The 20,469-nt window shown below is 38.0% G+C and overlaps 2 protein-coding genes across 2 annotated transcripts in view; both read right to left on the bottom strand.

Moving 5' to 3' along the window:
• The window catches only part of inavab (innate immunity activator b), a 77,533-nt gene extending 67,086 nt beyond the window's left edge, over nt 1-10,447 (bottom strand). The window contains exon 1 of the mRNA XM_034166846.1: nt 10,250-10,447. The gene's annotated coding sequence lies outside the window, so the exon portion shown is untranslated. The remainder of the gene's footprint in view (nt 1-10,249) is intronic.
• A 7,815-nt stretch (nt 10,448-18,262) lies between these two features.
• Nucleotides 18,263-20,239, bottom strand: gpr25 (G protein-coupled receptor 25). The gene has a single exon (XM_034167698.1). The coding sequence runs from the start codon at nt 20,184-20,186 to the stop codon at nt 19,068-19,070; it is 1,119 nt and encodes a 372-aa protein (XP_034023589.1). The 5' UTR covers nt 20,187-20,239; the 3' UTR covers nt 18,263-19,067.
• Between the last annotated feature and the right edge of the window lie 230 nt (nt 20,240-20,469).

The following is a 20,469-nucleotide window of genomic DNA, read 5'->3' as shown; positions in this document are numbered from 1 at the left end:
ATCTGCTTTGCTCGTTCAGAGTTGGCTGGCAGTTTAGCGAAGCGCTGGTCAGTAGTTGGCAGATACCGCTGCTCCCCTCTTTTAGCTCCGGGTGATGGTGTAGCATGTGGGCTTGTGGATTTGAAGTGTTTCTGAAGTACTTGTCTTCCATTTTGCAGATTTTGCACACTGCATAAGTCATGTCAAGCTGCTCCTTACGTAGCAAATAATAAAATCCAAAATGCGCCCAAACATTTGCCTTCAGCAAAGACGGTGCTGGCTGAATTAGCTCTTCGTCCGCCATGCTAAGCTGCAGCTCACGGATGTTTGAAGCACGCCGGACCCTCCCCTCGCGGGGACGCTGTAGTATGGAAGCCGTTGCCCGGCAAACAGTACATGCAGCGAGTAAGCAAGAATATGTTTTAAAAAAATGCTTTTTAAAAATCGATTCTTGGACATTTTGGATCGATTCAGAATCGTAATAAATAAGAATTGCGATTTGGACGTGAATCGATTTTTTCCGACACCCTTAATTTTAAGGTACCACTCTGCAGCATAAATAAATAAATAGTGAATCGACCAAATGTAATCTTTTAATGCATGTTATTTAAGGGAGGCGTTTATTTTTCATAAGTTTTGACCTGATCATTAAATGAGGCAGGTCCTGATTCAGGATACCCCTAGGCCACAGGCTGAAATAGGTCCAGGGAGCACCCCCCCCCCACACACACACACACACACAATTTAATGAAACCATATTTTTTAGATTCCCTGAACTTTACAGAATATGAAATGGAGAGGTAACCGAAAAAATATAGGGATCAACTTGATCAAAACACCGTTTTTCTTATTATAACTCAAATTGTCTTGTCCTCGCCCAATCACGGGCTGATTTTTTTTTTTTTTTTGCGTTTTTGACATGCATAAAGGTTGTATAAATGTTGTGTGTATCATATAAAACTATACATTTTTAAAAAGCTTAGATTCTCTAGATTTACATGATGTCCACTATATTTCTGTGTAACAAAGGACAAGTTCATAGTATAGCATAGTGTCAAATATAGTGGTAGTATTGAAAACAAGTTTTTATTTGATATATTACACAACTTATTCAAGGCCATTTTTCCACTTAAAGAAAGAAGGTGAAATATTGTAAACGTTTACTGCGTTCAAGATGCAACATGTGAATTTGAAGCATAAATATGGAATATTAATGTAGTTGTTATTTGATTTCTCCTTCACATATCACTGTGATTTTGGTGTCATACGAAAGCCAGATATCTCTAGTTTGATACTATCTAGCAGATATTGATTCATCATTAACTTTTGTTGGAGTAAAAGAAACTTTTTAGAAAAATTTTCTAAAATTGTCTGTGTGGGTAAGGGCTGCAAACATGGTTTGACACTATGCTATACTGTGAACTTGTCCTTTGTTACACAGAAGTATAGTGGACATCATGTAAATCTAGAGAATCTAAGCTTTTTAAAAATGTACAGTTTTATATGATATACAGAACATTTATACAACTTTTATGCATGTCAAAAATGCAAAAAAATCAGCCTGTGATTGGGCGAGGATAAGACAATTTGAGGTATAATAAGAAAAACGGTGTTTTGATCAAGTTGATCCCTATATTTTTCTGTTACCTCTCCATTTCATACTCTGGAGAGTTCAGGGAATCTAAAAAATATGGTTTCATTAAATTGTGTGTGTGTGTGGGGGGGGGGGGGGTGCTCCCTGGACCTATTCCAGCCTGTGGCCTACCCATAGATCGTTCAGCGCCTCCTGACTGTAAATAATCCGTTACATACATATAATGCATTTTGTCTGTTTTATACGTATAAGGGTACAATGGATTTTGTCCATTTTATACATATAACGGATTTGTCTGTTTTATTCATATAATGGATTTCGATTATAAATGGACAAAATTTGCTGCTCCACCTGAATCCATTATGTGACTTTTACTTTTATACTTTAATCCATCTCTTGCACCCTTCTGGGTTTTTCTTCTTCGTGGAAAAGTTGTGCAAAACAAATGGTGGTTTGCATAATTTCACAATTATGAATATCACACTGACTTTTACAGCACCTTTCAATTCTATGATAACCGTTTGCACAGTCTAGAATAGTGCAATGCACACGTCATGTTTACACTTCACCCGAACTTAAAGCTTAAACACAGTTAAAGCTACAGGTCTCTCGTAACACGCATAATCACACTACCTAGCTTTGTTTGTTGTTTGGCAGTCAAATGAGAGCAAAGCTCACCTTTCGAGCATGCGAAGGCAGGTTGCTTACTTGGCTTATTGTCAAGCACTTTGAGTATCAGCGAAATGGAAAGCCACTATAGAAATGCAGTCCTTACTCTTCATTCTTCAATTAAAGAAACAACATACAAATGAAAACAAAATACACTGAACATTGATTTAACGTTACAAGAAATACTAGGATAAATACAGTAGTTACTTACCTAATTATATACAGTGAATAGGTACATCTTAAGCCTAGATTTAAAAGGCTACAGTAATTAAACAGAGGTTGGCCTCAAACAAAGTAGCCAGTTGGTGACTGTCATGGATAGTTTATACAAACCACATGTCACAGAGTGACAGAGAGATGGCTTTGTGAAGGCAACACAGCTGCTGGCAAAACAAATTCCTTAAATATTCTTGGGTACTTCAGTTACAGCTACCAAAGCTACCAAAGTGTAGAATCGACAGCTGCCCAGTGGTAGGTTCACCAACAATCAGATTATCATCATCATTATCTTCAACTCCTGCAAGTTGGAAGGCTCAAACAATATGGCACGTGATTTTCTTAGGTAAACCTTGTGCACCAGCAACACCCTATAAATCAATGCCATTTTTCAACTGTGACCAGTATTAGACTGTAGCTCAGAGGGTACAAGTGTGCATGCATCAACACCAATTCACAGAATCAGGCAAGGTGACCTCTTGCCATCTGGTCAATGCTTTGCAATGCATGAACTGAATTGGGGTAATATTTCAACTAATGCAAGTCACTAACAGTAGTGGACACTGTTCAGCTAATCCGATAACTGATAATGATCACAGCTAATGTTTTTGTTAGTGGATTAGCTTTTCAGATAAGTTTTAAAACCATCATCAGACAGATTATCTTCCGATAAATTTAGCTCCGATAACTTTCAGTCCGCTAACATTTTTTTTGTTGGTAAAGTGAGCAAAGTTTAACAGTCAAAAACGTTTGTAAACCCGAAAATAAAACATTTTAGTCTATGTTGTGTGTAGATTAGTGGTTTGTGGCAGACTGGCTGTCGCTTGCTGATGACATCATCATTAAGCACATGACGTGATTGGCCGGTCGATGCAGGGAGCATTGTGGGTAGTGTAGTTCAGGTTCACTATGGACGTTACACTGTTACCATCCTCTCGACACCAACAAAACAGACTAATTTTAACATTATTTATTTTATTTCTTTGTGGCTGATGGGATAATTTAATCACCAAGACTTGATGGGAGAGAGGAGATCTCACGGTGCAGCTGTGTTACAAAGGGATTTTTCTTCAACCTTTAAGCCCCGTTTTGGATAATCAGGACGCTGGATGTGGATTTAAATTTCTTTAGAATTTAATGAATCCCACTGAAACTAACAGGTAAGAATGTATATTTACTACATGTCTTTTACTCTGCCAATCAATGCATTAATGGACATATTTAGGTTGTTTAAGCCACAGGGTTCAAAGTGTGTGAATAAAGAAGCAGCTTTTAGTTTGTAAATGACGGTGTATATAATACTGAGATAAACTGTGACTTCTAATACTGTGTTTCACTGGTTTTGAAAGATGATGACAGTGTTTGGGGTTTTATTTTTTTTATTCATTCATTTTTTCTGTGTGTTCTTTTTGTGTTTGTGATGTGATCCTTGAATTTACCCAGCAGCCCCCAAGGCGCTTAAAGTGAAACTGGTTTATTAGAAGCCGACAGTGCAATCTGATGTGGCCACGTCAGAATCAATACTAAAAGTTATCGGTTATCTGTAATAAAAAAATTTTTTTTTGGTAGTTTATCAGTTTAGCGTCATAAACGATAACTTTTCAGTTCTCGGATTAATGGATATCGAAGCTAACTTTTTGGTTAGCTGTGCCCACCACTGGTCACTAATCTACTATAAGTTCTTTCGGCTTCTCCCTTTTTCACTTGGGGTTGTCACAGCAGATCTGAAATGGATCTGCATGCTGATGTGGCACATTTTATGAAAGATGCTCCTCCTGATGCAACTCAACATCACATGAAGAGTGCAAGTCATTAATCTACTAACTAATAAAATACTTAATAACAAAAAACAAACAAAAACGTTTTAGTGAAGTAAGCAATTTGCAAATGTACATGTAATCTACATTAATTCACATTTATTATGTGAATTATTATAGTTCAATAATGTACAGACTCTGTACCCATTAACTTCGATCATTCTATTGAAGTTGATTTTCATGTGTTATTTTCCTGTAGAAAAGGGATGTTGTCAACTCACAACTTCTCTGCCAGTCACTAGCCATATCACTGAACAGTTTATGGTGCACCTTTCAACTCCTTTTCCATTACAATGAAAAACAAAAACAAAAAACAAGGGACATTCTCACATAGTGAAACACCACACCTTTTAGTTTAACATATAGTATCATTCATTTTCTGTACCCGCTTAGTCCAATTAAGGGTCACTGGGGAGCTGGAGCAAATCCCAGTAGTCATTAGGCAAGAGGCGGGATACATCCTGGACAGGATGCCAGTCTATCACAGGGTGACGACGTACGGTGCATCCAGAAAGTATTTACAGCCCTTTACTTTTACTTTTTGCACATTTTCTTATGTTACAGCCTTATTCCAAAATGGAGCAAATTCATTTTTTTCCTTGAAATTCTACACACAATAACCCATAATAAAAATGTGAAAACAACATTTTAAGATTTTTGCAAATTAATTAAAATAAAATAATAATAATTAAAAAAAAACACCTCAGAAATCACATGTACATAAGTACTCACACCCTTTGCTCAATACTTTGTTGATGCACCTTTGGCACCATATACACCCTCAAGTCTTCTTGAATATAATGCCATAGGCTTGGTGCACCTATCTGTGGGCAGTTTTTGCCCATTCTTGTTTGCAGTATCTCTCAAGCTCCATCAGGTTGGATAGGGATCGTCGGTGCACAGCCATTTTCAGATCTCTCCAGAAATGTTCAATCAGATTCAGGTCTGGGCTCTGGCTGGGCCGCTCAAGGACATTCACAGAGTTGTCCTGAAGGCCACTCCTTTGATATCTTGGCTATGTGCTTAGAGTCACTGTCCTGCTAAAAGATGAACAGTCACCCCAGTCTGAGGTCAAGAGCGCTCTGGAATAGTGCAGCGGATAACTGAAAAAAATGCTTCACATGGTGATGCAAGCACCAAATTTGGCACACATACTCCTTAGACATTACTCTTTTAAAAATGTCGGGTACCCACGTGAACTTTCAATAGGCGGCCAAGAAGGGGTCAATTGAAGTATTACACAGGGGTCAAAATATAAAAATGCTCCAATCATATTGAAAGGTATTCCATATTATTTGTCTGATCATAAAGATTCCAAAAAGGTATAGTTTGGACTATCTGTGAATGAATGGTCTGGAGTTATGGGGTAAAAACAGCAAGAACACTGAAAAAGGTCAATTTCAGTTTGTACAGGGGTCAAAAGTTAAAGTTGCTCCAATTCTGGTAAAAAGTGGTGCAAATTACTGGTTGGGCTAATAGGATTAATAAATGGAATAGTTTTGACTGTGTTGTGTGCTTGGTTTGCAAAGTAAAGGTTAAACAATATCACCATCCATTGGATTCTATGACATGTGACATATGCTACCCTGTAACATGATAACTAAGCATGATACATGATGCAAACTATTCCTTTTTAAAACCGTATTCACCCAACTAATTATCAATTGACCCCTTCTTGGCCGCCTATTGAAAGTTCACGTGGGTACCCAGCATTTTTAAAAGAGTAATGTCTAAGGAGTACATGTGCCAAATTTGGTGCTTGCATCACCATTTGAAGGATCCCTCAGTAAGTATTCACTTATCTGCTGCACTAGGAACAGGTTTTCATCCAGGATGTCTCTGTACAGCAGGTGGACTCCAATTAAGCTGTAGGAACATCTCAAGGATGATCAGTGGCAACAGGATGCACCTGAGCTCAATTTTGAGCTTCATGACAAAGGCTATGAATACTTATGTACATGTCATTTATTAGTTTTTAAATTTTTAATAAATTTGCAAAAAAAAAAAAAAAAAAATCTTACATTGTCATTATGGGGTATTGTGTGTAGACTTTTGAAGAAATAATTTTGAGGAACAAAAAATGTCATCCATTTTGGAATAAGCCTGTAACATAACAAAATCTGGAAATGTGGACTCAAAGCAATTAACACAGTGGCTAACCGTACATAGCCGTATTAATAATTCCAAATTCTATTTGTACATAGCACAGCCACGTTATGGTTAGATTTAGGGCAACGGGTTATGGCTTAGAAGTAAACACAGCTGCATCCGTAACGTACTTTAGGGGCCCCTTCACACTAGGGATGTCCTGATCCGATCACGTGATCGGAAATCGGGCCCGATAACGTGGTTTCAGACTTGATCGAAATCAGACGTTGCATCCCGATCAAGAATCCGATATAGATTTTATCCTCATTATTTTGATCAGCGCTATTTCAGGCTCATTATTGCAGATTAATAGGCCTTTCACGCATCTGAAGCGTTAGAGGCGTGAGACACGTTGCCTTTTAGAGGCATCAGAAACGTAGCTTTCGCTCGGCTTTTGACGCGACGCTTCTGACGGGAGCGTGCATTGCCGCTTGTCGGCAGGCTGACGCGGTCAAAGTTCAACCCAATCTTTTTTTGTTTTTAATTGAACAAAATAAAAAACATAAGTTCAACCGCACATTCTCGCACACGCGTGGGGCTGAAACCGATTCCAGAGGAGAAAAGGGAACAAGAGTTGCGCAGTGAATTTGGCAAGAAGCGATGGAATTGTAACCCGGACATAGGTGGGGGGAGTTACGTATGCAAAGTTTCTTTTGCAGAACTGCTGTCTGTGTGTTTACGCGCTCAGCCTGACGCCTCGATGGAATGACAAGAGCATGATGGACACTTTCCCACCGAAACTCTTGCTCAGTCATCCTTCCGTGCGCAGCAGGACCCGGTGCTGACCAAGTCCTCAGGACGATGATCTGTCATCTGATTAACGAAAAGAAAAAACAAATCATCCTGTGATCATTTGTCTGCAAAACGGAGCGAGAGATGGTCTGCGCACGAGCGACGTGCGCACTCATCACATTTAGGAGTGCGTCTTAAAGAGCTTCCATCTTCATTCACGTTCACTGCGCTGCTCTGAACTTGTTGAACACTGATAAAGCATCAGAGGGACACTGAGGACTGTCAGGACGCAAATGTAAGTTGTTTCTTTTTTTCCTTTTACTTTTCAAGTTGACTTTTGAACTTTCGACTCTCTGAGCTGTGACGTAGCTTCGCGCTGTCCAAGAGGAACGATGCGTCGGGCCAAAACACGGAGGACTAGTGGCAGAAACCACTGGTCTGTACAAATGGTAAATGGACTACATTTATATAGCGCTTTTCCATCTGCATCAGATGCTCAAAGCGCTTTACAATTATGCCTCACATTCACCCTGATGTCAGGATGCTGCCATACAAGGCGCTCACTACACACCGAGAGCAATAGCGGATTAAAGACCTTGCCCAAGGGCCCTTAGTGATTTTCCAGTCAGGTGGGGATTTGAACCACAGATCAGTGCAGAAACCACGTGTCTGAAGAAAAATCCTTGGAAATGTTTTTTGTTGTTGTTACTTCAAAATTTCTGATTACTGTTTAAAAAAAAGTTTAGAACACTTGTAATTAAATTAGCTAAATTAATAAATGGTTCTTTAAAAACCTTTCATCTATAAATTTAAACCACCTGTTATTTCAGATTAGATCATTTCTTGTTTAACATACGGAACCTTGGACATTTATTTTTAGACAAATAAAATAACATGGAGATTTGTACATTTTTTTAAGTCTGGTAGATTATTACTTGATTGTTCAAGCTACCTCAAGGAGAAGTGCACTGTTTAAGTGATAATAATAAAATAAGTTGATTAAAATGAAATTATTATATATTTATCATTTGTTCATTGTTCATTCAGTTTTTTAAAGTATCGGTTGGGGACTCGGTATCGGCAGATACTCAAAATCAGATGACTCGGAATCGGATTTGGGCCAAAAAAACCTGATTGGGACATCCCTACTTCACACATAGTACGAATGTGGTTGAATTACGCATGAAGCAGGAATTGTATGCAATACGTGCAAAATCGTAGCTGCCTCCAACACCTCGTACACCTGTTGCTACAACTATTTGCGCACACCAGCGGCTGAAAGACAGAGTGTGCACTGTGAGAGCCCACTGAACCCTCTTGCGCCAGGTGTCAGCCAAATTCCAGCTGCCACACACGAACATCTAACACCGCTCACTTGGCACTTATAAAATGTGTGGCCATTTGCACTACTAGCAAGACAACAGTCAGCAGATGATTACTTTCGAGCTGGATGTGAAATTTGTCTAAGTGCCCCCACGAGTGTGGCTTTGCAAACAGACACAGTGACACGTAGGTGTGTGCGCTGAACTGATAGGGGGTGTGTCCGCCCACAGGAGCAGCTGTAGACATCCCTGGTTCTGGACGTACCAGCTGGAGAACACGTACAGTGGTTGGACAGACGTGAACTAACAACTGCCCACTGTGACGCACGTGTGTCTGCTTGCTGTCCTCACATGGACATACATAAAACATATATATCGCTTTTGCAATGGACTGCAGCGAGCGTGCACACGCCACGCAGGCTACCCCAGGTGAAACGTACTGTCAGATCATAACAAGGAATGGGCGATCTGAATGTCACTTCACCCACGTGAGCTCTGTTCCACATGATGCGGTGTCTGTTCTGCGGTGCGCGGTCCCTGGCTGGACACGCCGCCAGCAGATGTGGACATGATAAGAGCGCCCCGCTTCTCATTCATGTCATTTCATGACTGTACATCTGTGACCATGGGTCATATACAGAGGAACAGATGGATCATATTGCCCACTTGATATAAGGGATTCAATAAAATGTGGTGTTTTTACATGGTGTGTGGTTTTATTTTTTCTTAAGTACATCCATGTCTTCCTTGATAGACATTCTCCTGCACCTTTCACAGGACAGCGATGGTAGCTCAGTGGTAAAGTTTCTGGCTGGCAGTCAGAGCTTTGGGAATTTGCAGGTTCAAATCCCATGGGTGGGATGTATTTTTTTTTTTCCACAGCAGCTGTGCGATGTGGTTATACATGCTGCAGCTGCTCGCACTGTGTTCCCGCGTGCACGAAACTGTCGCAGCGGCATCATTCATACCTGCCTGGTGGCTCGATGTTTTTGTGGTTCACTCATATGAGCTGTTCCGTCGTGAGTAGCCCTGATTTGTACTTTTTCGTACAATGTGTGAAGGGGCCCTTAGGAATCTACATATCAATAGAAAATACATGTACACATCTATAGCATTAATCACAAGACCTATATTGACCAATGAGAGCAATGCAACGTATGTACAGAATTTCATGAGACGTATGGATAGCCACTGACAATAACTAATTTTCAGATTAGCTGCCAACTAATTTAATTAAAAATCAAGTCTACTGTAAATCCATTTGGACGTCAAATCCTCACTGTTTTTAAGTGTCACAAATGTAATATAAGGTGTTGTTAGGATATGATCAGGAGTATAGTAGCAAAATAGCCGGGGTTATATTCTTGTTAGAATATTGAAAAAAAAAAGATGAATATAGTTTTGTTGTACACACACCTGAACTTAAATATAAATGCAACATGATCTACACCCAAAACAGGTTTTTTTTTTTTGCAATGTTTGTGTGTGTGTGTCCAGATTCGGATAGGAAAAAGTTTACTTAATTAAAGAAAAAGAAATGTCGTTAACTGATGATAACTTTAACTAGTCAGCTCATTTCACAGATTTACTGGGCCTCAGTGGTACAAAGTTTAGAAACTTCCTAATCGCCATCTTCTTTTCTCTGGGCATAATTTATTTTCAAATAAGCGATATGTTAATTCATTTTCAATAAACAGCAGTCGGCACAATACAAAGCTTGTTACACGTTTGGCAACGCGTCAGGTCATCAGTGATACTCGCTTTGTTTTTACCTCAGGAGTTCGTTAGCTAGCAGCATCGTAGCTCCTCTGGATCCATACAATCTGTGCTCCACTCGGTAAAGTTTGATTCACAACTGGAAACTTATTTGCGCTACATCACTGAACGAGCTAAAGTAAACCACACAGCAATCCTGAAACTATAACGCTGTCATGCAAAATTGCGGATAACTTAAACAACTATTAAGCAAAACCCAAAAACTTTACCCCACAAGAAACTTTTCCTGCAGTTCTAAACGGTGGTGCCTTCATGAACAATCGAAAACGCGGAAAAACACCTTCCACAAGAAGATGCTTGTATGTAAGGGCAGTCTACTTTTCACGCCAAGCTATAAAAGCTAACATTATTATTATTATTATTATTATTATTATTTTAAGTGTTAATTTAAATTCGTTCTCATTTAATGCCGCTCATTATAGACACTAAAACTAGATTCATGGCGTTTTAAAATTAGCATAGTATGTCCTTTGTGGAAAATGTCACATTAGAGAGGCTCATTTAAAGAAAGGTTTTGTGTGATAACCTTCAAAAAGGCGTCAAATATAATCCAACAATTCTAAAAAAAACAAACAAACAACAAAAAAAGAAAGAAAGAAAACAACAATGAAAATGCCACTTGCAGCGCCTAAAGTTTGTCTCTGTATTTATGTGGTGCAAAAACAAAAACAAGCACAACGAGAAGTATGTTTTAAAATTATAACGTGATTCTGTGGTTTATCTAACCACGACGACCGTTATCTGCTCAAAAAACAACCTGAAATATTTATTTTTAAATTTGTTCCGATCTAAAATGTGACGTTGTAGTGTCACATCCAAGTACAACTGCAACAAGAATGGCCGATATACCGCAGTTTACATTCGGACGAAGTGTCTTGTTTCCCCAATATTTAGGAATTACGAGCCTGAAATGTTTCTGTGAATGGCGCACCCGTGTTGCATGGCTACAAAGACGGGACTCGATGGCTGGATATCTAATTGAATTTGACGGGACTCGATGCCTGGTTATTTTCTGACTCAACCGCTAGATGTCAGCATTGAATTAGAAATTATTTCCTAACGTGCTCCCCCCCCACCTAGAGTGCCTTAGTCCCCACCCCCCGCCCCCCACAAAACACAAAAAAAATAAACGAACACTTTAAAGCATAATTACTTTGTTTTGTATTATTGTACTTTGTTGCTCATCCGATGTAAAATCCCAATGTGTGGCGATCCTGGTCAGCTGAAAGACCAACAACAGCAACAGCAGTAGCAGCAATAACAACAGCAGCATTTTTTCATACTAATTCATTATTACGATTATTATGCCTTCTTTGTCATCTCTAGTCTGCAGAAACATGTATTGAAGTATCCTCTTATTTTCTTTAATTTTCTTTCAGGAACAGACAGGAATATGTGTACCATTTCAATTATTATTATTATTATTATTATTATTATTATTATTCATGCTTGGAAATTCCAACTGTGATCATTTATTACAAAATAATGAAGAAAAAGTTAGTTTTTTAATAGGTCTTTTATTAAAAACAACAGCATTATCACATCCTTCTCAGTTGAACAGGGAACACTGTTCAGCTTTGTGACATTTCCATATAGATTAAATGATACAAATAATTTTGTATATAAGAAGACGTTTTCATTTGAAATCTTTCGAAAAAGAATCAGACTTTTTAAGATGGGTTCAATGCCAGCTTTTCTCACAAGACAGGCAGAAAAAAAATCTGAGTTAAATTCTAAACACAAAGCTTTTCTTTGTGTGCCTCATGTATAGGTAGAATCTAGATGAAGTTTTAAGAAACATGCCAGTCACCGTTTATCTTGTTCTGAGAGCTGCCGTGTTTGCTTAATCTTTGTATGAACATTCAGCATGTGTGGTTCCGTTGTAAACAGTTAATATTCACATCTGATCTATAATCTAATCAGTCAAACCTATACTGTAAGTCACTCAACAGTGACAGAAGTGCTGATCGTTTTGACTCAGTATCTTGACTCAGCAGAAGACTGCCCCTCCCTGAGCCTGGTTCTGCTGGAGGTTTCTTCCTGTTAAAAGGGAGTTTTTCCTTCCCACTGTGGCCAAGTGCTTGCTCATAGGGGGTCGTTTTGACCGTTGGGCTTTTTCATAATTATTGTATGGCCTTGCCTTACAATATGGAGCACCTTGGGGCAACTGTTTGTTGTGATTTGGCGCTATATAAGAAAAAAGTTGATTGATTGATTGATCTTCAGTACATCTGCCTGCTGTGTCTGTTTGAATTCCTGTATTTTTGGTTCTTTGAAGGATTTCTCAAAAGCGAAAGAAACAATTCACAAGTTGATAAATGAGTTGACACTGTCCTGAAATACAGTACAAACACTTAAAGTGTGAGGCGTGTTCACACATAGAGATGGTGTCAGCAGAGATATCGAACAACAAAACAAACATATTATTGAGTTAATTGTTTTTAAAAGTGCAATTAATACAGGGACTTTGATATGTATATATTCTAATGGGCATCTTTCACTGTTTATTTTGACAATATATTATGTAGGATTATAAAATCCTATCTTGAAAAAACTATTAATAATATGTGTATGATAAGAAAAAATGTCATTATTGTGAAGTATATGTAAGTACAGCACATATTTGTTTCCCAGGGTTACCTCCAACTACACATATTTTCTATTTTTAATTTATACTTTTTATAGTTATTTATGTTATACTGTATGTATCAATTTAAAGTGATTTAACTGCTGTACCCAGCCACCGTAGTTACCAAGCAACATACCTGAACTAATTCTGACACTGAGTTTCATAATGAGCCTCACAAAACCACAGAAGTTAACATGCTGGCATTTTTGCCGTTAACAGTAACCCAGGCTGCCCGAGGTCATACCTCGGGCACTCCACAGAGTACCAGCAAAAGCCATCATATGTCACGTTCTTAAGACATGGTATTTTTGTTTGATCTTCATGACTTTCATTTTTGTCTAGCACGTAGATATTAATCTGGGTTTTTTTTTCACATGCCATAAAATATTTCACATACTTGATTAGTGATAGAAAAAATGTGAACTATAATCCTATAACTATAAAATGTGAACTATACATTTTAAAAAGTAGGTGCACTTTTCATTCATTTTTCATTTAATTAAAATATTGTGGTGTGCCGAGAATAAATGATATCAAACATTACATTTATGTGTTTTATATTTCTTACAACATTCTAAACTGAAATAGTACATAAACTGTACACACCATGAAGAGTCTTACTGACATTAATTAAAGTGTAAAAGTGTAAACTTTGTCTTCCAACATGCTTTGGTCAAATGAGTTTTACATGTTCTTATATAACATAGAAATGTTATGTAACTGTTGAAGGTATTAGCCTGGCACTATATACATTTACACTATATACACTATATTTCTGCTTCACTTTTTTCAACAGCATATTTTAATCCACTTCATGTCAGAGGTGGTGGTCAAGTGATTAGTGCATTTGGTTTCAGTGTAGAAGTTTCCTGGTTCAAACCCCACCCCTGCCACATTTCTCCATCTAATGTGGAGTGGCATCAGGAAGGGCATCTGGCATAAAACTTGTGCCAGTTCAACTTGCAGATCCACCTTGGACTTGCTGTGGCGACCCTAAGTGGAAAAAAGGGAGCAACCGAAGGGACTTACTTTTTATACTTCATCTTAGCAACAGTAGGAAAATGTGTGTGTGTGTGTGTGTGTGTGTGTGTGTGTGTGTGTGTGTGTGTGTGTGTGTGTGTGTGTGTGTGTGTGTGTGTGTGTGTGTGTGTACTGTATCTATCTATCTAGATATCTCTCTTTATATATAAAGAGAGATATCTTATATCTTATTTATATATATGATGCAAAAAGAGGGCACAGTACATTATCAGGGCCCCTCACTACCCTGCTCACTTTCGCCTCAGGCCCAAACATGCAGCTTACAACAGAAAGCATCATTAAACCCAGGACTTGATTCTATAAACTTTTTTTTTTTTCTGGCCACAGTCAGACTGATGGCATCCCTGAACTCAGAGTAATGGACTGTTCACAACCAAAATCCAGTGGGCAGTATTTATTACACAACTATAACCTAATGTGCAATATTTTATTTTATTCCTTTATTTTAATTCCTTGAAATAACAATCATTGGTGCAATATCTGTTTGATCCACATGTGCAATATACACTTTATTATCTGTGCAAAATCCATTGTGTTGGAACACAAGTGTGCAACTGCTGTTCACAAGCCCCATTAACCTGTCACATTGTAATATATTTCTTTTTTCAGGTGCACTGGGTATCCTTTTTATACTGTTTTTTATACTTTATATGTTTTTGTACGGTTATATCTCATACTTTTATACCTTTATCTGCTCAAGAGCTTGGCACAAGAATTCCAGTGTACCCAAACCTCGTGCAAGTACAAATGGCTATCTATCTATCTATCTATCTATCTATCTATCTATCTATCTATCTATCTATCTATCTATCTATCTATCTATCTATCTATCTATCTATCTATCTATCTATCTATCTATCTATCTATCTATCTATCTATCTATCTATCTATCTATCTATCTATCTATCTATCTATCTATCTATCTATCTATCTATCTATCTATCTATCTATCTATCTATCTGTTTATTTTTAATAAATTTGCAAAAAAAACCCTCAAACAAACTCAAACTGTTTTCATGTTGTCATTATGGGGTGTTCTATCTATCTATCTGTTTATTTTTAATAAATTTGCAAAAAAACCCTCAAACAAACTCAAACTGTTTTCATGTTGTCATTATGGGGTGTTGTTGTAAGCATCAAAAACATGCTAATTTAGGCTGTGCTTCTCTTGCTGCTCCTGAGCAAGGCAGCGTCTCTACATCTGGAGTTGCTGCCCGGGTGCTGCACTGTGGCTGCCCACTGCTCTGAGTGGTTGGATTGTGTCTAACTGTAATTATGGTGGGACAAATTTTGTTGTATGTATGTGTATATGTACAATGGCAATAAAGACTCTATTCTATTCTATTCTATTCTATTCTATTCTATTCTATTGTGGGTAGAATTTTGAGGGAGAAAATTAATTTACTCCATTTTGGAATAAGGCTGTAACATAACAAAATGGTTTGAACTCTGGCCCCTCTTTGTACAAAACAGTTTGCCACCTTCACCGCAGTTGGTGTATTTGTATCAGAGCGTGTGGGCTTTGAAGTGATCTGTTTTCCATAATACATACAGCACATTTACATGTTGTGAACACTGTGTGCCATTTCTTTTTTTTTAACTGTGAAATACAGAAATATCTGTTTCTTCATATTTAACCTCTGTAGGTCTCTGGTATGCTTATAATCACCATGATTCCAATATGATACACACACACACACACACACACACACACACACACACACATATATATATATATATATAGAGAGAGAGAGAGAGAGAGAGAGAGAGAGAGAGAGAGAGAGAGAGAGAGAGAGAGAGAGAGAGAGAGAGAGAGAGAGAGAGAGAGAGTATTAAGGCAATATATTTAGCGCCACAAATTATTATTATTTTGTTAGTTTTGTGTGTGTCATGACAAAAGTGTCAGTGAAACAAAACACTGCAGAGTCTTATGTGAATGCGAGACAATATGGTCAATGCTTCTCTAAAAACTACTTTTGAATGGCCACAAAAGAGAACTCCCTGAATGTTTGCACCCACAGACTGGCACCTAACCTACTTTTCTCAGGGTTTTAAAACAGGTTGATTCATACCACAAAGGCAACTGAGAGCGGGGGCAAATCAACATTTGAACTTTCAAATGCCTCATTTCCCCTATAACACTCATTTGGATAAAGTTGGTTCATGAGAAGCTTCAGAAGATTCACACATAACTGCCTGTGATTGATTTATTATCAAACTCTGCAAATTAGTCAAAGAAAAGTAACTAAAACAGGAACTGGTTTGCATATGACAGTTTTGTTATGTCGAGATCATTTCTGGAGATATCATAAATGTAAGATATGACCTTTGCTTTTTAAACACGTCCTTGTGAGAATACCTGGAAACAGGGTCGGACTGGGAACAAATTTCGGCCCTGGCATTTTTCCTCTGGACCAGCCCACTATTGGCCCGACGAATCCACCCCCAAACACGCACACCCACCCGTCCATACCGAATCCCCAATGAACAAATACTATACAACTAAACACCATGAACACACACCTAAACACACACTTTCACTGTCATTTCACCTTGATCATAGTACAAAATGGAAGCAAAAGCACACAGGTGGAAAAAACCCGGCCCACACACGTGAAAACGTGCAGCGGCCCACCGGGCAAATGCCCAAAATCACAGATTATCAGTCCGAGTATGCCTGGAAATGTCTGTATGCTTTAACTTCTTAGTTTTCTTTTTAAGAATTCTCACTCATATTCCACTTCACACTCTGAGTGTTCTTCTTTCAGTGGTCTGTGATGGTTGATTTCAGGTTGTCTGGCTTAAAGTGTCTCTTTTTCTCAGTAACTGCTGTCTCTTTTAAAATGGACTTTGAATCTTAACACTTTATTCTATATATGAAGCCCTACTTAAATGCTTTGTCATACAAAATTCTACCTTATTTATTCTCTTTTTCTATTTTGATTTATTTTATTTTATTTTATTTTGTACAGGTCATCAAAGTTCGGAAATAAAACATACTGCTGCAGTGACAAAAATCACCACAAAACAATCAAATTTAAGATTATTTGATAAAGCCACCTTTTAATTTGCTGTCAAATTTTAAATGTTTGAAAAATGCTTTTTGAAATGTTGCTTGTGGAAAGAAGTAAACATGCACTTCATCAGCAGAATTTCTTTTTTAAATCTAAGAAATTTATTTGAAGATGGGCACTCAAAGAGCATACGTATACAGTCACCAAATTATCAAGCCATACTCACAATTCTGTTACACATACCGTATGTATTTTTGTATTTCTTTATATGAAAACAGTTTGTTTTGTTGTTGATCAGTAACTTTGGATATTAAAAAACAAGACTGGTTCATTTGCATTTATAAAATTAACACAGATATGGGGGGTCTACATATAGGTTGTTGGCAACAGACTATGACCCATTTTTTTCAGGATCACCACTATACAAATCCACATTCTGATTTGGCAGAAGTTGTACCTGCAGAAACGCAGACGGCCGTGGTTTCCCATCGAAGTAGTAAACAAGACACATTCTGCTTAGCTTCTGAGAGCACACACACACACGTGTGTGTGTGTATATATATATATATATATATATATATATATATATATATATATATATATATATATATATATATATATATATATATATATATATATATATATATATATATATATATATATATATATATATATGTTGGGTTTGCACCCTGTTTTTAAAGAAATGAGAGGCACAAACACTGTAAAGAAACCAGTCAGAGAGAGACAAATATATTTTATGCTCTGCGCAGAGGAGGAGAATAAGAAGCGAGCAGTAGCAGCTTGTAAGTGCTCAGCTCCAAAGTTCTCCTAAAATCCCCCCCCTCTGGCTCGGCTTTTTATTTAGTTCATCAACATGAGAAAAAACAAACAAGGACAGTCAGGGAGAGGTTACACATGAGTCATGTCTGTAAGAGGGAGATATCAAGGCAAGGTGATGGCTGGAACCTTCCATTCCTGCGATATGAGCCTTGTGGCTTGTCCAAAGCAGGATGAGGCACTTATGCAAAATGAAAAATAGTTTGCTCAATCATGAAGAATGCAGACAACAAGTCTTTAGTCAGAAAAAGGAAATAAATGATAATATAAGCATGAACTATATAAAATAAATGATAATATAAGCATGAACTATATAAAATCCTTGACATAATATATATATATATATATTCTTGAACATTCAAGATTAAAATCAGTTACAGTTTGTAAGATAAACTGGAATTTTAGTTATGAGTTGGTAGTTGGAGTTTGGATCAATGTGAGATGTACAGTGGGCAAATAAATAAACACAGAGCTAAAAAAAAAAAATTAAATTGTCTCAAGTTTCAGTATTCTTACGTATATGTGAAATATCATATAGTCCTGTGTTATGTAACTAAAGTCTTTCTACTATGTCACGTTCAAAGACCATTCAGTTAATAATTTTAAATTGTCAGTTTTATTCTCAGTTTGTAATTTTTTCTGTACAGTATTTCATAATGTCTGATGTGCATCCATCCATTTTCTATACCTGCTTACTCCGTTTATAAGGGTCATGGGGTGAGGGTGGTGGAGCTGGAGCCTATTAATCTCTGATGTTCTCTGGTAAAATAACCAAATATAAATGTACACACACAAAATACATTTTAAATGTTTATTTTTTATCTGTATTCATACATCAAATGCTTAACATGTTTAAAAAAAGCTTACCATCACTACATTAGAGCCACTGAATGCCAACATCATAACATCAAAAATTTAAAAATTATAAAGCATTTCATTACATATTGGTATGTTGACAAATGTCTAAAAATTACTCTCATTTACATATTCTTCTCAAACTTGCTGTTACTGCATTTGAACTCTGCCATACTAATGCTGAAAGATATACCAGCTACATATCGGCATCACATTTGTATGTATGTAAAAGCAATATATATACAATTTGAATAAAAGAAACAAATTACAAATTAAACCCTCACATACAAACTAAAAAGCAACAGAAATGAAAGATGCTCATCCATAATGCATTGATTCTCACATGATCTCAGCATGTGGTACCATATCATACATCTTGAAGTAAAATAAAACAATTTAATAGTTATGTCAAAGATGAGTGCAGTACCTTCAGACTGCTTAATCAGAGACCTGAGGCTGACTTCTCCCTGGAGCTGTTGCAAAACTCTCTGAAGTGGCAGCATTGGTGAAAGAAGCAGAGGAGTTGTGACTGTGAAGGTTTTGTTTTCCCGTGCAGGATGATGTCCAGGACGTGTAGATAACCTCAGCCTGTCGTCTGAAGTGATGATCCAGGAGAAGGTAAATTGCCGGATTCACGCAACTGTTCAGGAACGCCAGGCAGCATGACAGGACAAGGCCGTTCCTTGGCCATGACAGGCAACTCAGCTCTGAACCCGAGAGCTGCAAGCTAATTATAATGACTTTGAAGATGTTAAAGGGGAGCCAGGACACCACAAAGGCCACGATGATGGAAACAACCATCTTGAGGGAGTGTCTGTGGCGGGCTTTAGCTCTGTGATTAGCTGCAGCAATGCAATGCTTATTCAGATGTGTGAGGATGGTGCCATAGCAAAACAAGATGATCAGTACTGGAAGAACAAATGTCAGTAACGCCATGGTCAAGCTGAGGCTGAGGAAGACCAAAGACTGCTCGTCGTCCACACAGGACTGTCCATTGCTGGACTGTTCCACTTTGCGGTACAGCAGAGACGGGATGCCGAGCATCAGTGAGATGGACCACACTGCAGTACAGGTGCCACGAATGCACCCGCTGCTCCTGAGGTACCTGGAATCCATCAACTTCACTACGGCCAGGTAGCGGTCCACACTCATGCAGGTGAGGAAGAAGATGTTGGAGAAGCGGTTCACAGTAATGATGTAACTGCTCACCTTACACAGCAGATCTCCAAAGTGCCCAAAGTTCCACTGGCCATTTTGGCTCTCAGAGACGACCCACAGTGGCAGTGTGAAAACAAAGACAAGGTCAGCCACAGCCAGGTTTACCACAAACGTGTCCACCAGCCGCCCACCTCTCTTCCCTCTGCTGCCCATGACTGTGATTACAAAAAGGTTGCCAAAAAACCCTGTGAGAAATATGAAGGAGTACACTAGGGGCAAATAGACGTTAGAGCCATAAAGGTGTGAGCTGGCACAGTCGTCAGGGTCAATTTCATAGGTTTCATTGTCAGTCATGTTCAGAATGTTGTAGTAATCGGTATAGTCCATGTAGGTGGCCATCGTCAGAGCAAAAAATCACAGAGAATGTCTGCAGTGTAGTCTTCGTGTTGTTGCAGACTGGCTAATCTGTGGTTAACACACACTGCAGCTTGATACTGTAGTCCTGAAACATGAAAACCACAGAGAAAAACAGACCTTATCTTTGCTCTCTTCCTCTTACCCTTCAGCTGTACCTTTTTTTCAAGGTGTTTCCTTCTGCTAGAGATTCATGGTTTTTCAAAAAGCTTGATCACAAATAATACCGTATATATATATATATATATATGTCTGTGTGTGTGTGTGT

This window comes from Thalassophryne amazonica, chromosome 3 (assembly GCF_902500255.1).
Source record: "Thalassophryne amazonica chromosome 3, fThaAma1.1, whole genome shotgun sequence".
NCBI lineage: Eukaryota > Metazoa > Chordata > Actinopteri > Batrachoidiformes > Batrachoididae > Thalassophryne > Thalassophryne amazonica.
This window is presented reverse-complemented; position numbering and strand designations above follow the sequence as displayed.